The sequence below is a fragment of the Coturnix japonica genome, chromosome 3 (assembly GCF_054131305.1).
Source record: "Coturnix japonica strain WE chromosome 3, WE-NBRP24, whole genome shotgun sequence".
Taxonomy (NCBI): Eukaryota; Metazoa; Chordata; class Aves; order Galliformes; family Phasianidae; genus Coturnix; species Coturnix japonica.
The window spans coordinates 83,181,684-83,200,084 of NC_140665.1; the positions used below are offsets into that span (position 1 = coordinate 83,181,684).

Below are 18,401 nucleotides of genomic sequence, written 5' to 3' on the forward strand. Positions count from 1 at the left end.
CCCCTAGGAGAAGAAGGCCTGGCCTGCTTCCACATATTTTCACCACTCCTTTCAGACCATGCAAAGGGGTTCTTCCTAGGGATTCTACAGAGCACGTACCTATTTACTGCATTTATCTCAGCATCCTCTTTACACTGACTGAATACTGGGCCATTGGTTCCACCTCCAGCTATAATGCCTATAAATATTTTTAAAATTCAGGGTGTAGCAAAGATGACGGATCTTTTAGAGAATATATTCATTCCTGTATACATTAAAAAAATGCATATAGGTAATCATATCTGTGTTACTATTGTGACCCTATTTAAGATCTACAGCAACAGGTGAGAGAAATAGGAGGTTTCTCTTCAAGCCTGTACCCACAAATTGATGACTGTACAGATAACAGAACAAAATCCTGTTTATAATGAATGTATAACAGTGGTGAAGCAAGTTTGACACAGATCTTTGTGTAAATAATTAAATACTTCTCCATGGCCTGACAATCACACAGGCTTGCGCTTATCTTTATCTTCACAAACTTGCCCAGGGTACACATTTGTCACACTGCAAAGAGCCTACCAGGCTCTGGCTTTTATTTAGTTTCTTTCTAAAGAGGAAGAGTTAGGTTACAGTAGCTCTCAAACATATTCCAGTTTTTGACATCAGAATAAGGTAAATGAGTAAATTATGTAAATCCATGACAATCTTTCTTCTACCTCGTTACAAATAGGAAAACGTGTAACTGCTGGAAGCATTTAAACAGTCAGCATTACTCACCAACAGGAATGGGACAGTATGCCTGTTGCCCAGTATGCACAGCAGGGTTTTGTTTACAAACCCACACTCACTTCAGAGCAGAGTTTTGCTGCCAACAGAATGGCTACAGATGAATTAAGCAGAATTAAATTGAGGCTGTGGAAAATTAAATAGCAGCATCAGAGGGCTAAATGTATGGCCAGCAGGCATCAACAAACCATTTCCAGACAAGAGCACAATGAGAAAAGATGCCTTTTATCTATGCAACTAATATGCTTTTTCAACTAAAATGTTTATTGCCCTCCATGTGGGTAAAATGGTAGAAATGGATAGGAAAAAATTAAATTGCTAACCAGGTCTAATCTTTGCAGTATTGTTAGAGATAGAAAGGTAAATTTAATTGGAGAGGTCCTCTGACACACTCAGTTGCTTAGTTCAAAGATCCATCTAAAGGGGAAAGACAGTTGCATTTTCAGTCACTTGTGCTTGAAGTGGATGACAGTACATGGATTTATACTAAATACTTAAGGGATGTCAGAGCAATGAAAAGCAACAGTTGTGCATTAAAAGAATTCTAGGGGTTGGAAGGGACCTCTAGAGATCATCGAGTCCAACCCCCCTGGCAAAGCAGGTTCCCTACACCACGTCGCAAAGGTAGGCGTCCAGGCGAATCTTGAATATCTCCAGAGAAGGAGACTCCACCACCTCCCTGGGCAGCCTGTTCCAGTGCTCCGTCACCCGCACTGTAAAGAAGTTCTTCCGCACATTTGTGCGGAACTTCCTATGCTGTGCTTTCATCCCATTACCCACAGCACTATCCCCACGCACTACTGAAAAGAGACCAGCCTCACCACTATGGCTCCCACACCTCAGGTATTTATAAACCTGGATCAAGTCCCCTCTCAGCCTTCTTTTTTCAAGGCTAAACGGACCCAGTTCCCTAAGTCTCTCCTCAAAGGGGAGATGCTCCAGGCCCTTCACCATCTTAGTGGCCCTCCGCTGGACTCTTTCTAAGAGATCCCTGTCTTTTTCGTACTGGGGAGCCCAGAACTGGACACAGTATTCCAGATGAGGCCTCACCAGGGCAGAGCAGAGGGGGAGGATCACCTCCTTCGACCTGCCGGACACGCTCCAGTATGCCATTGGCTTTTTTGGCTCCAAGGGCACACTGCTGGCTCATGGTCAATCTGTCGTCCACCAGGACGCCCAGGTCCCTCTCTGCAGAGCTCCTCTCCAGCAGGTCTTCCCCCAGCCTGTACTGGTGCATGCAATTATTTCTACCCAGGTGCAAGACTCTACACTTGCTTTTGTTAAACCTCATCCGCTTTCTTACTGCCCAGCTCTCCAGCCTGTCCAGGTCTCGCTGAATGGCAGCACAGCCTTCAGGCGTGTCAGCCAATCCTCCCAACTTCGTGTCATCAGCAAACTTGCTGAGGGTGGTCACTATCCCCTCATCAAGGTCGTTGATGAAGATGTTGAACAAGACCGGACCCAGTACAGACCCCTGGGGGACGCCGCTAGTTACAGGCCTCCAGCCAGACACCGCACCACCACCAACAACCCTCTGCACTCTGCCAGTCAGCCAATTCTCGACCCACTTCACTGTCCACTCATCTATCCCATACTTCCTCAGCTTTGTTATAAGGATGTCATGGGGGACAGTATCAAAAGCCTTACTGAAATCAAGGCAGACTACATCTACCGCCCTCCCCCTGTCCACCCAGCTAGTGACATCTTCATAAAAGGCCACCAGGTTGGTCGAGCACGACCTCCCCTTGGTGAACCCATGCTGAGTACTCCTGATAACCTCCTTATCACCCAGTCGTCTGGAGATGGCATCCAGCACAAGCTGTTCCATCACCTTCCCTGGGACAGAGGTGAGGCTGACTGGCCTATAGTTACCCGGGTCTTCCTTCTTGCCCTTTTTTGAAGACTGGAGTGACATTGGCCGTCCTCCAGCCTTCAGGCACCTCCCCAGTTCTCCAAGACCTCTGACAGATTACAGAGAGAGGCTCAGCAACAACCTCCGCCAGCTCTCTCAGCACCCGCGGATGCACCCCATCAGGTCCCATGGATTTATGGACCTTAATGTTTCCTAGGCACTCACGGACCACCTCTTCCCTGACTAAAGGGGAATCTCCCATTCCCCGGTCTCAGGAACTTGCTTATTAAGATCAGAATTGTTTACTCCAATTAACGCCATTTAAGAAAATTTTAAAACTACATTGAATAAAGATTCACATAAACAAGAGACTACAGTTCTGATTCAGATCCTGGAATATCCAGTCATACTCATTAAGAGTTGCCCATAATGTGTGCTATTTAGTCTGTCGTGATCCCTTAAAGGAGTAAAAGAATTGGTGAAAACTAGTCTAACTGCAGGCAAACCTAAGGGAGGCCCTGGGAACTCAGAAAAACATAGACAAGGCTCAAGATGGACAGGCCCACTTGATTTACTGCTCTGCAGACAGGCAGAAACACACTCGTCTCAGAGATCCCTCTCTTGAGTCAAGAAGTCAAGAGTGGACAAAGTTTGAGATTTAAAGCGGACCTGATAATGAAAAGAATATTGCATCAACAAAAACTGAAGAAATTGAAGCAAATGCAACCAAAAAAGTCAGGTTAAGAACAAGACGTGTTTAATCTGTAATCGCCCCTTAGGGTAGCACAACATATGAAGCCAACTGCTTTCTCTGCAGTAAAACCCGAGGGAAACAAAGGAAATCCAGTCCGGCCACGCGCCTCAGAACAGGGCCGATGCCGCGGCCATGGAGGCCCAGGGCAGCTGAGGGGGGGCCGAAGGGTGGGGCCGAAGGGTGGGGATGGGGCGTCTGTGACGGCACAGCGCGTCACAATGCGGCGCTGGCATCGAGGCCAGCAGCGGGCAGCGCTGCTCCACTTTGGCCTGGGCCAGCGGTGAGTGCAGCAGCAGGGGGAAGGCTGTGCTGGGCCGGGCGCGACCTGCGGCCCGCGAGGGGTTTGGGAGCCTGCAGTGCCGGCAGCGAGCGCTCAGGGGAGCCTGTGAGCGGCTCTCTGGGCAGCCAGCAGCGGCGCTGGCCTCAGCCCCCGCTGCCTCCCAGCTCCCTCGGCCCCGCTCCTACCTGAGCCCAGGGGCTGTGGCTCCTGGACCCGCTCCCCCAGCCGTGCTCGAGCTCCCACCCAGCCCCACTGACCTCCCCTCTCTCATCTCTTCCAGATCATGGCTTTGGCGTTTTTCTTCGCCTTGTTGGCGCTGACAGTGGCTTTCGTTGGTGATGAGTTGGACGCAGAAACGCTGGAACGCATGCGTGAGCGTGAGGTGTTTCTGCAAGAGCAGATGACACTTCAGTGGCAGCACGTAGAGAACCTGGGGCAGAGCTGGATAGGCATTCGAGCCTTGTCCTCTGTGTTGCCTTACCGGAAGGTTTGCAACCTTCTTGAACGCATGCGTGAGGTGTTTCTGCGAAAGCGGATGGAAAAGCTTCCGCTTCCGCTTCCGCAATTAGAAGAGAGCAACCTGAAGAAGAGCAGGGTGGATATTCAAGCCTTGCTCTTCTCTGTGTTGCCTTACTGGAAGGTTTGCAGTGTTCTTTGCATTCTCTTCCTTTTTCTCTGGTTCATGTGGAAGATCTATAAAAAGTTCCAGAGAAGAGAAGACATCAGTGATGAGGAGAGCTCCATCAGTAAGCAGGAGCAGCAGGAGGAGCAACAGGCTGATGCGCTCTGGCCAGACCAAATTCATCGAGACAACTGTGAGCAGATACTCCTCCTATTTGGTCGCCTCATCAACTTATGCCAGTATCTGGTGTCAGATACTTTCTTTCCGGTGCCAGAGCGCCCCATCGGGGTGGGCAGTGCCTATGAAGGCTGGTGTCCCCCTGAGAAGGAACCCATCTTCTGCCTGCTTGTGCCCCTGTCAGCCCCCCGTGGGCACGTTTTCCACCTTGATCTGGGAGCCGCAGGGGAGCTGCCAGCAAGGAACTCCCGCATCCACGTAGATCTGGAATGCACGTGCGGGAGGGAGCCGGAGATGGGTATGCGGTGCTTCCTCCACACCTCCAAGGAAGAGCTGGGAAATCAGCACCCCAGCCTACTACGTGACTTCTGCGAGGACGCCTACCTAGATGTGGAGAAGACTGTCCAATGGTTCCAGGTGCTGATCACACGTGCCTGGAAATACATGCCTGAGGCAGAGACGTGCAGCATGAATGTGATGCCGTCCGGGCGCTCCTGCAGGATTCATCTGACAGACATCCACAAAACAGCCTGCGTTGTTGAGATTGTGTTTGGCGTCCAGCAAGAAAATACGGACATCTTTCTGAGCAGCCAGGAGACAGAGGCTGCTTTTACCCCCAGCACAACCTGGCCACAGAGTTGTGCGGTGGCTGAGGCAAAGTTTTTCCAGCACATAGCCACCCGTGACCAGTGGAACACTTTCAACCTCACATATGTGCAAGTGGGTGCCCACATCCTGGCGGGACAGACTTTTTCTCCCTACCAGCTGAGGACAGTGCTCATGCACCTCCTGACTGCCATCCCTTTGAAAAGCTGGCATGGGAGCTATTTCCTGCAGCGGATGGATGACATCTTGCGTTACCTGTGCTGCTGTGTGGAGGAGAAATGCCTGAACCATTTCCTCATAGGAAATGAGGATGTGCCTGCGGAGATCATCTTGCCGCAGGAATTCCGAGCGTCCCGACCGCTCAACCTCCTCCAGCACCTGGTGCAAGATCCAGACAGTTATGAGCAGGCACTGCAGGAGTTGTGGGAGCTGCAAGATCGGCTCACAGGCCTGCTGTTCTATTGGAAATGAGAGACGCCCACTTGTCCTACAGACGAGCACTCTGGACATGGAGAAGACACCACTCAGCAGGCAGTCGGAATTGCTCCCAAATGTTTTCTCCACAACAAACCAACGGTGCGGTAGCCAGAGTGCTGAACTGAATATGCACAAGGGAGCAGCTGGTGAGAGACTACACTGTCCTTCCTTCACCACCCTGAGGACCACCTGGGGAGAGAGAAGATGCTCAGCCTCCTATACAAACTCTCCAGGATATGGAGAAAACTGCAACCTGGTTCCAGGAACTGGTGACAGAAGCCTGGGTAGCTATGCCTCAACTGTCAACAGTGCAGCGCGAGTTGAGGCCCTCCGTCTGCTTCTGCAAGCTCCGGCTGACAACCACCTCTTGCAGAGTCCTCTGGATTGAGCTCAGGCTCAGGGTACAGCAAGAGGACTTGGACACATTCCTGTCCTTTGAGTAGGCAGGGGCTGTTGATAGCAGAAGCACGAGGAGGCCGCAGAGATGCGATGCAGCAGAGACTTCTTTGGGAAACAGCCGCTACCGCAGGCTACATCTGATGGATTTCAAAAGAAGCTGCTTACTTAAGGCAGCGTTTGGAGTACAGCAAGACCATGAAGACATCTATCCGAGCAGCCAGGAGACAGAGACAGCTAGACCCATATCCTGGTAGCCACCGGCATTTCTACATATGCCTTTTAGATGCCGGGACCACATGGAGTGAAGAAGAATCATCTTTGTCCACACTGAAAATATAGTTAAATACTTAAATATAGTTAATGTAGATCAGAAAACGCATATTATTAAAACATATACATCGATGTTTCCTCGATATATATGTTTTAATTAAAATTTAATAAAAATTAATAAAAAATTAATAAAAATTTAGAAAATTCATAAAAATTTTAAAAAATTATAAAAAATTATAAAAATTAAAAAAAAATTAAAAACCAAACAAAACTAGTGGTGTATGTGCCCTTCTTTTGGTGAAACTAATGCATCAGCTTTGGAACACCGGTGGATGGCAAGCTGAGACTAACAATTGCAGAAGCTAGCTTTAAGCTTGACTGTGTTCATTAGACGTTAATTTGGGGCTTTGTAACTTGGGTTCATGGTGAAGGCATGGCCAGGACCCCCTTTTCTGCAGAGCTGGCACTGACATCGGCAAGGAAGAAAAGTAACACAAATACATTAATCTGACTTAAGGCAGGGTAAACCCATGTCATTGCAGCTGACTTTCCTCCCATTCATCCAAAATTCTGTAGCAACTAAGCAAATCCAAAGCAACTAAAAACCGCCAGCTAGGCCAAAGACAGTAAATGTTCCCATACTTTTAACTGGAGAGAGAAGTAAAAAGTGTTGATCTGTAAGCCAAAGTAACACTCCTGTCTTCCTTCTCTATACAGTCCTTCACATGTGCCACCATTCTGTTGTAGCATAATGAAGGAAGTAATCCAGAAAGTGACATAGGTTCCTGTTAACCACGCTATTTCTTGATCCCAAGAATCATTTAACAGCCATTAAGAGGGAAGAAATTTTGGTTTTCAGATTTTATGTAAGACCACCATACAATTCTTGTCAGCAATATACATCACAGAATCACAGAATTGTAGGGGTTGGAAGGGACCTCTAGAGATCATCGAGTCCAACCCCCCTGCCAAAGCAGGTTCCCTACACCACGTCGCACAGGTAGGCGTCCAGGCGGGTCTTGAATATCTCCAGAGAAGGAGACTCCACCACCTCCCTGGGCAGCCTGTTCCAGTGCTCCGTCACCCGCACTGTAAAGAAGTTCTTCCGCACATTTGTGCGGAACTTCCTATGCTGTGCTTTCATCCCATTACCCACAGCACTATCCCCACGCACTACTGAAAAGAGACCAGCCTCACCACTATGGCTCCCACACCTCAGGTATTTATAAACCTGGATCAAGTCCCCTCTCAGCCTTCTTTTTTCAAGGCTAAACGGACCCAGTTCCCTAAGTCTCTCCTCAAAGGGGAGATGCTCCAGGCCCTTCACCATCTTAGTGGCCCTCCGCTGGACTCTTTCTAAGAGATCCCTGTCTTTTTCGTACTGGGGAGCCCAGAACTGGACACAGTATTCCAGATGAGGCCTCACCAGGGCAGAGCAGAGGGGGAGGATCACCTCCTTCGACCTGCCGGACACGCTCTTTTTAATACACCCCAGTATGCCATTGGCTTTTTTGGCTCCAAGGGCACACTGCTGGCTCATGGTCAATCTGTCGTCCACCAGGACGCCCAGGTCCCTCTCTGCAGAGCTCCTCTCCAGCAGGTCTTCCCCCAGCCTGTACTGGTGCATGCAATTATTTCTACCCAGGTGCAAGACTCTACACTTGCTTTTGTTAAACCTCATCCGCTTTCTTACTGCCCAGCTCTCCAGCCTGTCCAGGTCTCGCTGAATGGCAGCACAGCCTTCAGGCGTGTCAGCCAATCCTCCCAACTTCGTGTCATCAGCAAACTTGCTGAGGGTGGTCACTATCCCCTCATCAAGGTCGTTGATGAAGATGTTGAACAAGACCGGACCCAGTACAGACCCCTGGGGGACGCCGCTAGTTACAGGCCTCCAGCCAGACACCGCACCACCACCAACAACCCTCTGCACTCTGCCAGTCAGCCAATTCTCGACCCACTTCACTGTCCACTCATCTATCCCATACTTCCTCAGCTTTGTTATAAGGATGTCATGGGGGACAGTATCAAAAGCCTTACTGAAATCAAGGCAGACTACATCTACCGCCCTCCCCCTGTCCACCCAGCTAGTGACATCTTCATAAAAGGCCACCAGGTTGGTCGAGCACGACCTCCCCTTGGTGAACCCATGCTGAGTACTCCTGATAACCTCCTTATCACCCAGTCGTCTGGAGATGGCATCCAGCACAAGCTGTTCCATCACCTTCCCTGGGACAGAGGTGAGGCTGACTGGCCTATAGTTACCCGGGTCTTCCTTCTTGCCCTTTTTTGAAGACTGGAGTGACATTGGCCGTCCTCCAGCCTTCAGGCACCTCCCCAGTTCTCCAAGACCTCTGACAGATTACAGAGAGAGGCTCAGCAACAACCTCCGCCAGCTCTCTCAGCACCCGCGGATGCACCCCATCAGGTCCCATGGATTTATGGACCTTAATGTTTCGTAGGCACTCACGGACCACCTCTTCCCTGACTAAAGGGGAATCTCCCATTCCCCGGTCTCAGGAACTTGCTTATTAAGATCAGAATTGTTTACTCCAATTAACGCCATTTAAGAAAATTTTAAAACTACATTGAATAAAGATTCACATAAACAAGAGACTACAGTTCTGATTCAGATCCTGGAATATCCAGTCATACTCATTAAGAGTTGCCCATAATGTGTGCTATTTAGTCTGTCGTGATCCCTTAAAGGAGTAAAAGAATTGGTGAAAACTAGTCTAACTGCAGGCAAACCTAAGGGAGGCCCTGGGAACTCAGAAAAACATAGACAAGGCTCAAGATGGACAGGCCCACTTGATTTACTGCTCTGCAGACAGGCAGAAACACACTCGTCTCAGAGATCCCTCTCTTGAGTCAAGAAGTCAAGAGTGGACAAAGTTTGAGATTTAAAGCGGACCTGATAATGAAAAGAATATTGCATCAACAAAAACTGAAGAAATTGAAGCAAATGCAACCAAAAAAGTCAGGTTAAGAACAAGACGTGTTTAATCTGTAATCGCCCCTTAGGGTAGCACAACATATGAAGCCAACTGCTTTCTCTGCAGTAAAACCCGAGGGAAACAAAGGAAATCCAGTCCGGCCACGCGCCTCAGAACAGGGCCGATGCCGCGGCCATGGAGGCCCAGGGCAGCTGAGGGGGGGCCGAAGGGTGGGGCCGAAGGGTGGGGATGGGGCGTCTGTGACGGCACAGCGCGTCACAATGCGGCGCTGGCATCGAGGCCAGCAGCGGGCAGCGCTGCTCCACTTTGGCCTGGGCCAGCGGTGAGTGCAGCAGCAGGGGGAAGGCTGTGCTGGGCCGGGCGCGACCTGCGGCCCGCGAGGGGTTTGGGAGCCTGCAGTGCCGGCAGCGAGCGCTCAGGGGAGCCTGTGAGCGGCTCTCTGGGCAGCCAGCAGCGGCGCTGGCCTCAGCCCCCGCTGCCTCCCAGCTCCCTCGGCCCCGCTCCTACCTGAGCCCAGGGGCTGTGGCTCCTGGACCCGCTCCCCCAGCCGTGCTCGAGCTCCCACCCAGCCCCACTGACCTCCCCTCTCTCATCTCTTCCAGATCATGGCTTTGGCGTTTTTCTTCGCCTTGTTGGCGCTGACAGTGGCTTTCGTTGGTGATGAGTTGGACGCAGAAACGCTGGAACGCATGCGTGAGCGTGAGGTGTTTCTGCAAGAGCAGATGACACTTCAGTGGCAGCACGTAGAGAACCTGGGGCAGAGCTGGATAGGCATTCGAGCCTTGTCCTCTGTGTTGCCTTACCGGAAGGTTTGCAACCTTCTTGAACGCATGCGTGAGGTGTTTCTGCGAAAGCGGATGGAAAAGCTTCCGCTTCCGCTTCCGCAATTAGAAGAGAGCAACCTGAAGAAGAGCAGGGTGGATATTCAAGCCTTGCTCTTCTCTGTGTTGCCTTACTGGAAGGTTTGCAGTGTTCTTTGCATTCTCTTCCTTTTTCTCTGGTTCATGTGGAAGATCTATAAAAAGTTCCAGAGAAGAGAAGACATCAGTGATGAGGAGAGCTCCATCAGTAAGCAGGAGCAGCAGGAGGAGCAACAGGCTGATGCGCTCTGGCCAGACCAAATTCATCGAGACAACTGTGAGCAGATACTCCTCCTATTTGGTCGCCTCATCAACTTATGCCAGTATCTGGTGTCAGATACTTTCTTTCCGGTGCCAGAGCGCCCCATCGGGGTGGGCAGTGCCTATGAAGGCTGGTGTCCCCCTGAGAAGGAACCCATCTTCTGCCTGCTTGTGCCCCTGTCGGCCCCCCGTGGGCACGTTTTCCACCTTGATCTGGGAGCCGCAGGGGAGCTGCCAGCAAGGAACTCCCGCATCCACGTAGATCTGGAATGCACGTGCGGGAGGGAGCCGGAGATGGGTATGCGGTGCTTCCTCCACACCTCCAAGGAAGAGCTGGGAAATCAGCACCCCAGCCTACTACGTGACTTCTGCGAGGACGCCTACCTAGATGTGGAGAAGACTGTCCAATGGTTCCAGGTGCTGATCACACGTGCCTGGAAATACATGCCTGAGGCAGAGACGTGCAGCATGAATGTGATGCTGTCCGGGCGCTCCTGCAGGATTCATCTGACAGACATCCACAAAACAGCCTGCGTTGTTGAGATTGTGTTTGGCGTCCAGCAAGAAAATACGGACATCTTTCTGAGCAGCCAGGAGACAGAGGCTGCTTTTACCCCCAGCACAACCTGGCCACAGAGTTGTGCGGTGGCTGAGGCAAAGTTTTTCCAGCACATAGCCACCCGTGACCAGTGGAACACTTTCAACCTCACATATGTGCAAGTGGGTGCCCACATCCTGGCGGGACAGACTTTTTCTCCCTACCAGCTGAGGACAGTGCTCATGCACCTCCTGACTGCCATCCCTTTGAAAAGCTGGCATGGGAGCTATTTCCTGCAGCGGATGGATGACATCTTGCGTTACCTGTGCTGCTGTGTGGAGGAGAAATGCCTGAACCATTTCCTCATAGGAAATGAGGATGTGCCTGCGGAGATCATCTTGCCGCAGGAATTCCGAGCGTCCCGACCGCTCAACCTCCTCCAGCACCTGGTGCAAGATCCAGACAGTTATGAGCAGGCACTGCAGGAGTTGTGGGAGCTGCAAGATCGGCTCACAGGCCTGCTGTTCTATTGGAAATGAGAGACGCCCACTTGTCCTACAGACGAGCACTCTGGACATGGAGAAGACACCACTCAGCAGGCAGTCGGAATTGCTCCCAAATGTTTTCTCCACAACAAACCAACGGTGCGGTAGCCAGAGTGCTGAACTGAATATGCACAAGGGAGCAGCTGGTGAGAGACTACACTGTCCTTCCTTCACCACCCTGAGGACCACCTGGGGAGAGAGAAGATGCTCAGCCTCCTATACAAACTCTCCAGGATATGGAGAAAACTGCAACCTGGTTCCAGGAACTGGTGACAGAAGCCTGGGTAGCTATGCCTCAACTGTCAACAGTGCAGCGCGAGTTGAGGCCCTCCGTCTGCTTCTGCAAGCTCCGGCTGACAACCACCTCTTGCAGAGTCCTCTGGATTGAGCTCAGGCTCAGGGTACAGCAAGAGGACTTGGACACATTCCTGTCCTTTGAGTAGGCAGGGGCTGTTGATAGCAGAAGCACGAGGAGGCCGCAGAGATGCGATGCAGCAGAGACTTCTTTGGGAAACAGCCGCTACCGCAGGCTACATCTGATGGATTTCAAAAGAAGCTGCTTACTTAAGGCAGCGTTTGGAGTACAGCAAGACCATGAAGACATCTATCCGAGCAGCCAGGAGACAGAGACAGCTAGACCCATATCCTGGTAGCCACCGGCATTTCTACATATGCCTTTTAGATGCCGGGACCACATGGAGTGAAGAAGAATCATCTTTGTCCACACTGAAAATATAGTTAAATACTTAAATATAGTTAATGTAGATCAGAAAACGCATATTATTAAAACATATACATCGATGTTTCCTCGATATATATGTTTTAATTAAAATTTAATAAAAATTAATAAAAAATTAATAAAAATTTAGAAAATTCATAAAAATTTTAAAAAATTATAAAAAATTATAAAAATTAAAAAAAAATTAAAAACCAAACAAAACTAGTGGTGTATGTGCCCTTCTTTTGGTGAAACTAATGCATCAGCTTTGGAACACCGGTGGATGGCAAGCTGAGACTAACAATTGCAGAAGCTAGCTTTAAGCTTGACTGTGTTCATTAGACGTTAATTTGGGGCTTTGTAACTTGGGTTCATGGTGAAGGCATGGCCAGGACCCCCTTTTCTGCAGAGCTGGCACTGACATCGGCAAGGAAGAAAAGTAACACAAATACATTAATCTGACTTAAGGCAGGGTAAACCCATGTCATTGCAGCTGACTTTCCTCCCATTCATCCAAAATTCTGTAGCAACTAAGCAAATCCAAAGCAACTAAAAACCGCCAGCTAGGCCAAAGACAGTAAATGTTCCCATGCTTTTAACTGGAGAGAGAAGTAAAAAGTGTTGATCTGTAAGCCAAAGTAACACTCCTGTCTTCCTTCTCTATACAGCCCTTCACATGTGCCACCATTCTGTTGTAGCATAATGAAGGAAGTAATCCAGAAAGTGACATAGGTTCCTGTTAACCATGCTATTTCTTGATCCCAAGAATCATTTAACAGCCATTAAGAGGGAAGAAATTTTGGTTTTCAGATTTTATGTAAGACCACCATACAATTCTTGTCAGCAATATACATCACAGAATCACAGAATTGTAGGGGTTGGAAGGGACCTCTAGAGATCATCGAGTCCAACCCCCCTGCCAAAGCAGGTTCCCTACACCACGTCGCACAGGTAGGCGTCCAGGCGGGTCTTGAATATCTCCAGAGAAGGAGACTCCACCACCTCCCTGGGCAGCCTGTTCCAGTGCTCCGTCACCCGCACTGTAAAGAAGTTCTTCCGCACATTTGTGCGGAACTTCCTATGCTGTGCTTTCATCCCATTACCCACAGCACTATCCCCACGCACTACTGAAAAGAGACCAGCCTCACCACTATGGCTCCCACACCTCAGGTATTTATAAACCTGGATCAAGTCCCCTCTCAGCCTTCTTTTTTCAAGGCTAAACGGACCCAGTTCCCTAAGTCTCTCCTCAAAGGGGAGATGCTCCAGGCCCTTCACCATCTTAGTGGCCCTCCGCTGGACTCTTTCTAAGAGATCCCTGTCTTTTTCGTACTGGGGAGCCCAGAACTGGACACAGTATTCCAGATGAGGCCTCACCAGGGCAGAGCAGAGGGGGAGGATCACCTCCTTCGACCTGCCGGACACGCTCTTTTTAATACACCCCAGTATGCCATTGGCTTTTTTGGCTCCAAGGGCACACTGCTGGCTCATGGTCAATCTGTCGTCCACCAGGACGCCCAGGTCCCTCTCTGCAGAGCTCCTCTCCAGCAGGTCTTCCCCCAGCCTGTACTGGTGCATGCAATTATTTCTACCCAGGTGCAAGACTCTACACTTGCTTTTGTTAAACCTCATCCGCTTTCTTACTGCCCAGCTCTCCAGCCTGTCCAGGTCTCGCTGAATGGCAGCACAGCCTTCAGGCGTGTCAGCCAATCCTCCCAACTTCGTGTCATCAGCAAACTTGCTGAGGGTGGTCACTATCCCCTCATCAAGGTCGTTGATGAAGATGTTGAACAAGACCGGACCCAGTACAGACCCCTGGGGGACGCCGCTAGTTACAGGCCTCCAGCCAGACACCGCACCACCACCAACAACCCTCTGCACTCTGCCAGTCAGCCAATTCTCGACCCACTTCACTGTCCACTCATCTATCCCATACTTCCTCAGCTTTGTTATAAGGATGTCATGGGGGACAGTATCAAAAGCCTTACTGAAATCAAGGCAGACTACATCTACCGCCCTCCCCCTGTCCACCCAGCTAGTGACATCTTCATAAAAGGCCACCAGGTTGGTCGAGCACGACCTCCCCTTGGTGAACCCATGCTGAGTACTCCTGATAACCTCCTTATCACCCAGTCGTCTGGAGATGGCATCCAGCACAAGCTGTTCCATCACCTTCCCTGGGACAGAGGTGAGGCTGACTGGCCTATAGTTACCCGGGTCTTCCTTCTTGCCCTTTTTTGAAGACTGGAGTGACATTGGCCGTCCTCCAGCCTTCAGGCACCTCCCCAGTTCTCCAAGACCTCTGACAGATTACAGAGAGAGGCTCAGCAACAACCTTCGCAAGCTCTCTCAGCACCCGCGGATGCACCCCATCAGGTCCCATGGATTTATGGACCTTAATGTTTCGTAGGCACTCACGGACCACCTCTTCCCTGACTAAAGGGGAATCTCCCATTCCCCGGTCTCAGGAACTTGCTTATTAAGATCAGAATTGTTTACTCCAATTAACGCCATTTAAGAAAATTTTAAAACTACATTGAATAAAGATTCACATAAACAAGAGACTACAGTTCTGATTCAGATCCTGGAATATCCAGTCATACTCATTAAGAGTTGCCCATAATGTGTGCTATTTAGTCTGTCGTGATCCCTTAAAGGAGTAAAAGAATTGGTGAAAACTAGTCTAACTGCAGGCAAACCTAAGGGAGGCCCTGGGAACTCAGAAAAACATAGACAAGGCTCAAGATGGACAGGCCCACTTGATTTACTGCTCTGCAGACAGGCAGAAACACACTCGTCTCAGAGATCCCTCTCTTGAGTCAGGAAGTCAAGAGTGGACAAAGTTTGAGATTTAAAGCGGACCTGATAATGAAAAGAATATTGCATCAACAAAAACTGAAGAAATTGAAGCAAATGCAACCAAAAAAGTCAGGTTAAGAACAAGACGTGTTTAATCTGTAATCGCCCCTTAGGGTAGCACAACATATGAAGCCAACTGCTTTCTCTGCAGTAAAACCCGAGGGAAACAAAGGAAATCCAGTCCGGCCACGCGCCTCAGAACAGGGCCGATGCCGCGGCCATGGAGGCCCAGGGCAGCTGAGGGGGGGCCGAAGGGTGGGGCCGAAGGGTGGGGATGGGGCGTCTGTGACGGCACAGCGCGTCACAATGCGGCGCTGGCATCGAGGCCAGCAGCGGGCAGCGCTGCTCCACTTTGGCCTGGGCCAGCGGTGAGTGCAGCAGCAGGGGGAAGGCTGTGCTGGGCCGGGCGCGACCTGCGGCCCGCGAGGGGTTTGGGAGCCTGCAGTGCCGGCAGCGAGCGCTCAGGGGAGCCTGTGAGCGGCTCTCTGGGCAGCCAGCAGCGGCGCTGGCCTCAGCCCCCGCTGCCTCCCAGCTCCCTCGGCCCCGCTCCTACCTGAGCCCAGGGGCTGTGGCTCCTGGACCCGCTCCCCCAGCCGTGCTCGAGCTCCCACCCAGCCCCACTGACCTCCCCTCTCTCATCTCTTCCAGATCATGGCTTTGGCGTTTTTCTTCGCCTTGTTGGCGCTGACAGTGGCTTTCGTTGGTGATGAGTTGGACGCAGAAACGCTGGAACGCATGCGTGAGCGTGAGGTGTTTCTGCAAGAGCAGATGACACTTCAGTGGCAGCACGTAGAGAACCTGGGGCAGAGCTGGATAGGCATTCGAGCCTTGTCCTCTGTGTTGCCTTACCGGAAGGTTTGCAACCTTCTTGAACGCATGCGTGAGGTGTTTCTGCGAAAGCGGATGGAAAAGCTTCCGCTTCCGCTTCCGCAATTAGAAGAGAGCAACCTGAAGAAGAGCAGGGTGGATATTCAAGCCTTGCTCTTCTCTGTGTTGCCTTACTGGAAGGTTTGCAGTGTTCTTTGCATTCTCTTCCTTTTTCTCTGGTTCATGTGGAAGATCTATAAAAAGTTCCAGAGAAGAGAAGACATCAGTGATGAGGAGAGCTCCATCAGTAAGCAGGAGCAGCAGGAGGAGCAACAGGCTGATGCGCTCTGGCCAGACCAAATTCATCGAGACAACTGTGAGCAGATACTCCTCCTATTTGGTCGCCTCATCAACTTATGCCAGTATCTGGTGTCAGATACTTTCTTTCCGGTGCCAGAGCGCCCCATCGGGGTGGGCAGTGCCTATGAAGGCTGGTGTCCCCCTGAGAAGGAACCCATCTTCTGCCTGCTTGTGCCCCTGTCGGCCCCCCGTGGGCACGTTTTCCACCTTGATCTGGGAGCCGCAGGGGAGCTGCCAGCAAGGAACTCCCGCATCCACGTAGATCTGGAATGCACGTGCGGGAGGGAGCCGGAGATGGGTATGCGGTGCTTCCTCCACACCTCCAAGGAAGAGCTGGGAAATCAGCACCCCAGCCTACTACGTGACTTCTGCGAGGACGCCTACCTAGATGTGGAGAAGACTGTCCAATGGTTCCAGGTGCTGATCACACGTGCCTGGAAATACATGCCTGAGGCAGAGACGTGCAGCATGAATGTGATGCCGTCCGGGCGCTCCTGCAGGATTCATCTGACAGACATCCACAAAACAGCCTGCGTTGTTGAGATTGTGTTTGGCGTCCAGCAAGAAAATACGGACATCTTTCTGAGCAGCCAGGAGACAGAGGCTGCTTTTACCCCCAGCACAACCTGGCCACAGAGTTGTGCGGTGGCTGAGGCAAAGTTTTTCCAGCACATAGCCACCCGTGACCAGTGGAACACTTTCAACCTCACATATGTGCAAGTGGGTGCCCACATCCTGGCGGGACAGACTTTTTCTCCCTACCAGCTGAGGACAGTGCTCATGCACCTCCTGACTGCCATCCCTTTGAAAAGCTGGCATGGGAGCTATTTCCTGCAGCGGATGGATGACATCTTGCGTTACCTGTGCTGCTGTGTGGAGGAGAAATGCCTGAACCATTTCCTCATAGGAAATGAGGATGTGCCTGCGGAGATCATCTTGCCGCAGGAATTCCGAGCGTCCCGACCGCTCAACCTCCTCCAGCACCTGGTGCAAGATCCAGACAGTTATGAGCAGGCACTGCAGGAGTTGTGGGAGCTGCAAGATCGGCTCACAGGCCTGCTGTTCTATTGGAAATGAGAGACGCCCACTTGTCCTACAGACGAGCACTCTGGACATGGAGAAGACACCACTCAGCAGGCAGTCGGAATTGCTCCCAAATGTTTTCTCCACAACAAACCAACGGTGCGGTAGCCAGAGTGCTGAACTGAATATGCACAAGGGAGCAGCTGGTGAGAGACTACACTGTCCTTCCTTCACCACCCTGAGGACCACCTGGGGAGAGAGAAGATGCTCAGCCTCCTATACAAACTCTCCAGGATATGGAGAAAACTGCAACCTGGTTCCAGGAACTGGTGACAGAAGCCTGGGTAGCTATGCCTCAACTGTCAACAGTGCAGCGCGAGTTGAGGCCCTCCGTCTGCTTCTGCAAGCTCCGGCTGACAACCACCTCTTGCAGAGTCCTCTGGATTGAGCTCAGGCTCAGGGTACAGCAAGAGGACTTGGACACATTCCTGTCCTTTGAGTAGGCAGGGGCTGTTGATAGCAGAAGCACGAGGAGGCCGCAGAGATGCGATGCAGCAGAGACTTCTTTGGGAAACAGCCGCTACCGCAGGCTACATCTGATGGATTTCAAAAGAAGCTGCTTACTTAAGGCAGCGTTTGGAGTACAGCAAGACCATGAAGACATCTATCCGAGCAGCCAGGAGACAGAGACAGCTAGACCCATATCCTGGTAGCCACCGGCATTTCTACATATGCCTTTTAGATGCCGGGACCACATGGAGTGAAGAAGAATCATCTTTGTCCACACTGAAAATATAGTTAAATACTTAAATATAGTTAATGTAGATCAGAAAACGCATATTATTAAAACATATACATCGATGTTTCATCGATATATATGTTTTAATTAAAATTTAATAAAAATTAATAAAAAATTAATAAAAATTTAGAAAATTCATAAAAATTTTAAAAAATTATAAAAAATTATAAAAATTAAAAAAAAATTAAAAACCAAACAAAACTAGTGGTGTATGTGCCCTTCTTTTGGTGAAACTAATGCATCAGCTTTGGAACACCGGTGGATGGCAAGCTGAGACTAACAATTGCAGAAGCTAGCTTTAAGCTTGACTGTGTTCATTAGACGTTAATTTGGGGCTTTGTAACTTGGGTTCATGGTGAAGGCATGGCCAGGACCCCCTTTTCTGCAGAGCTGGCACTGACATCGGCAAGAAAGAAAAGTAACACAAATACATTAATCTGACTTAAGGCAGGGTAAACCCATGTCATTGCAG

The 18,401-nt window shown here is 50.4% G+C and overlaps 2 protein-coding genes across 2 annotated transcripts; both read left to right on the plus strand.

The window, feature by feature from the left end:
* The first annotated feature begins 4,244 nt into the window (after positions 1-4,244).
* Positions 4,245-6,329, plus strand: LOC146761532 (inositol 1,4,5-trisphosphate receptor-interacting protein-like 1). Its single transcript, XM_085542079.1, has one exon. It carries the CDS (start codon positions 4,337-4,339, stop codon positions 5,528-5,530), a length of 1,194 nt encoding a protein of 397 aa, XP_085398205.1. The 5' UTR covers positions 4,245-4,336; the 3' UTR covers positions 5,531-6,329.
* Positions 6,330-15,898: 9,569 nt separating this feature from the next.
* LOC146761533 (inositol 1,4,5-trisphosphate receptor-interacting protein-like 1) lies at positions 15,899-17,983 on the plus strand. Its single transcript, XM_085542080.1, has one exon. The coding sequence runs from the start codon at positions 15,991-15,993 to the stop codon at positions 17,182-17,184; it is 1,194 nt and encodes a 397-aa protein (XP_085398206.1). The 5' UTR covers positions 15,899-15,990; the 3' UTR covers positions 17,185-17,983.
* The last annotated feature ends 418 nt before the right edge of the window (positions 17,984-18,401 follow it).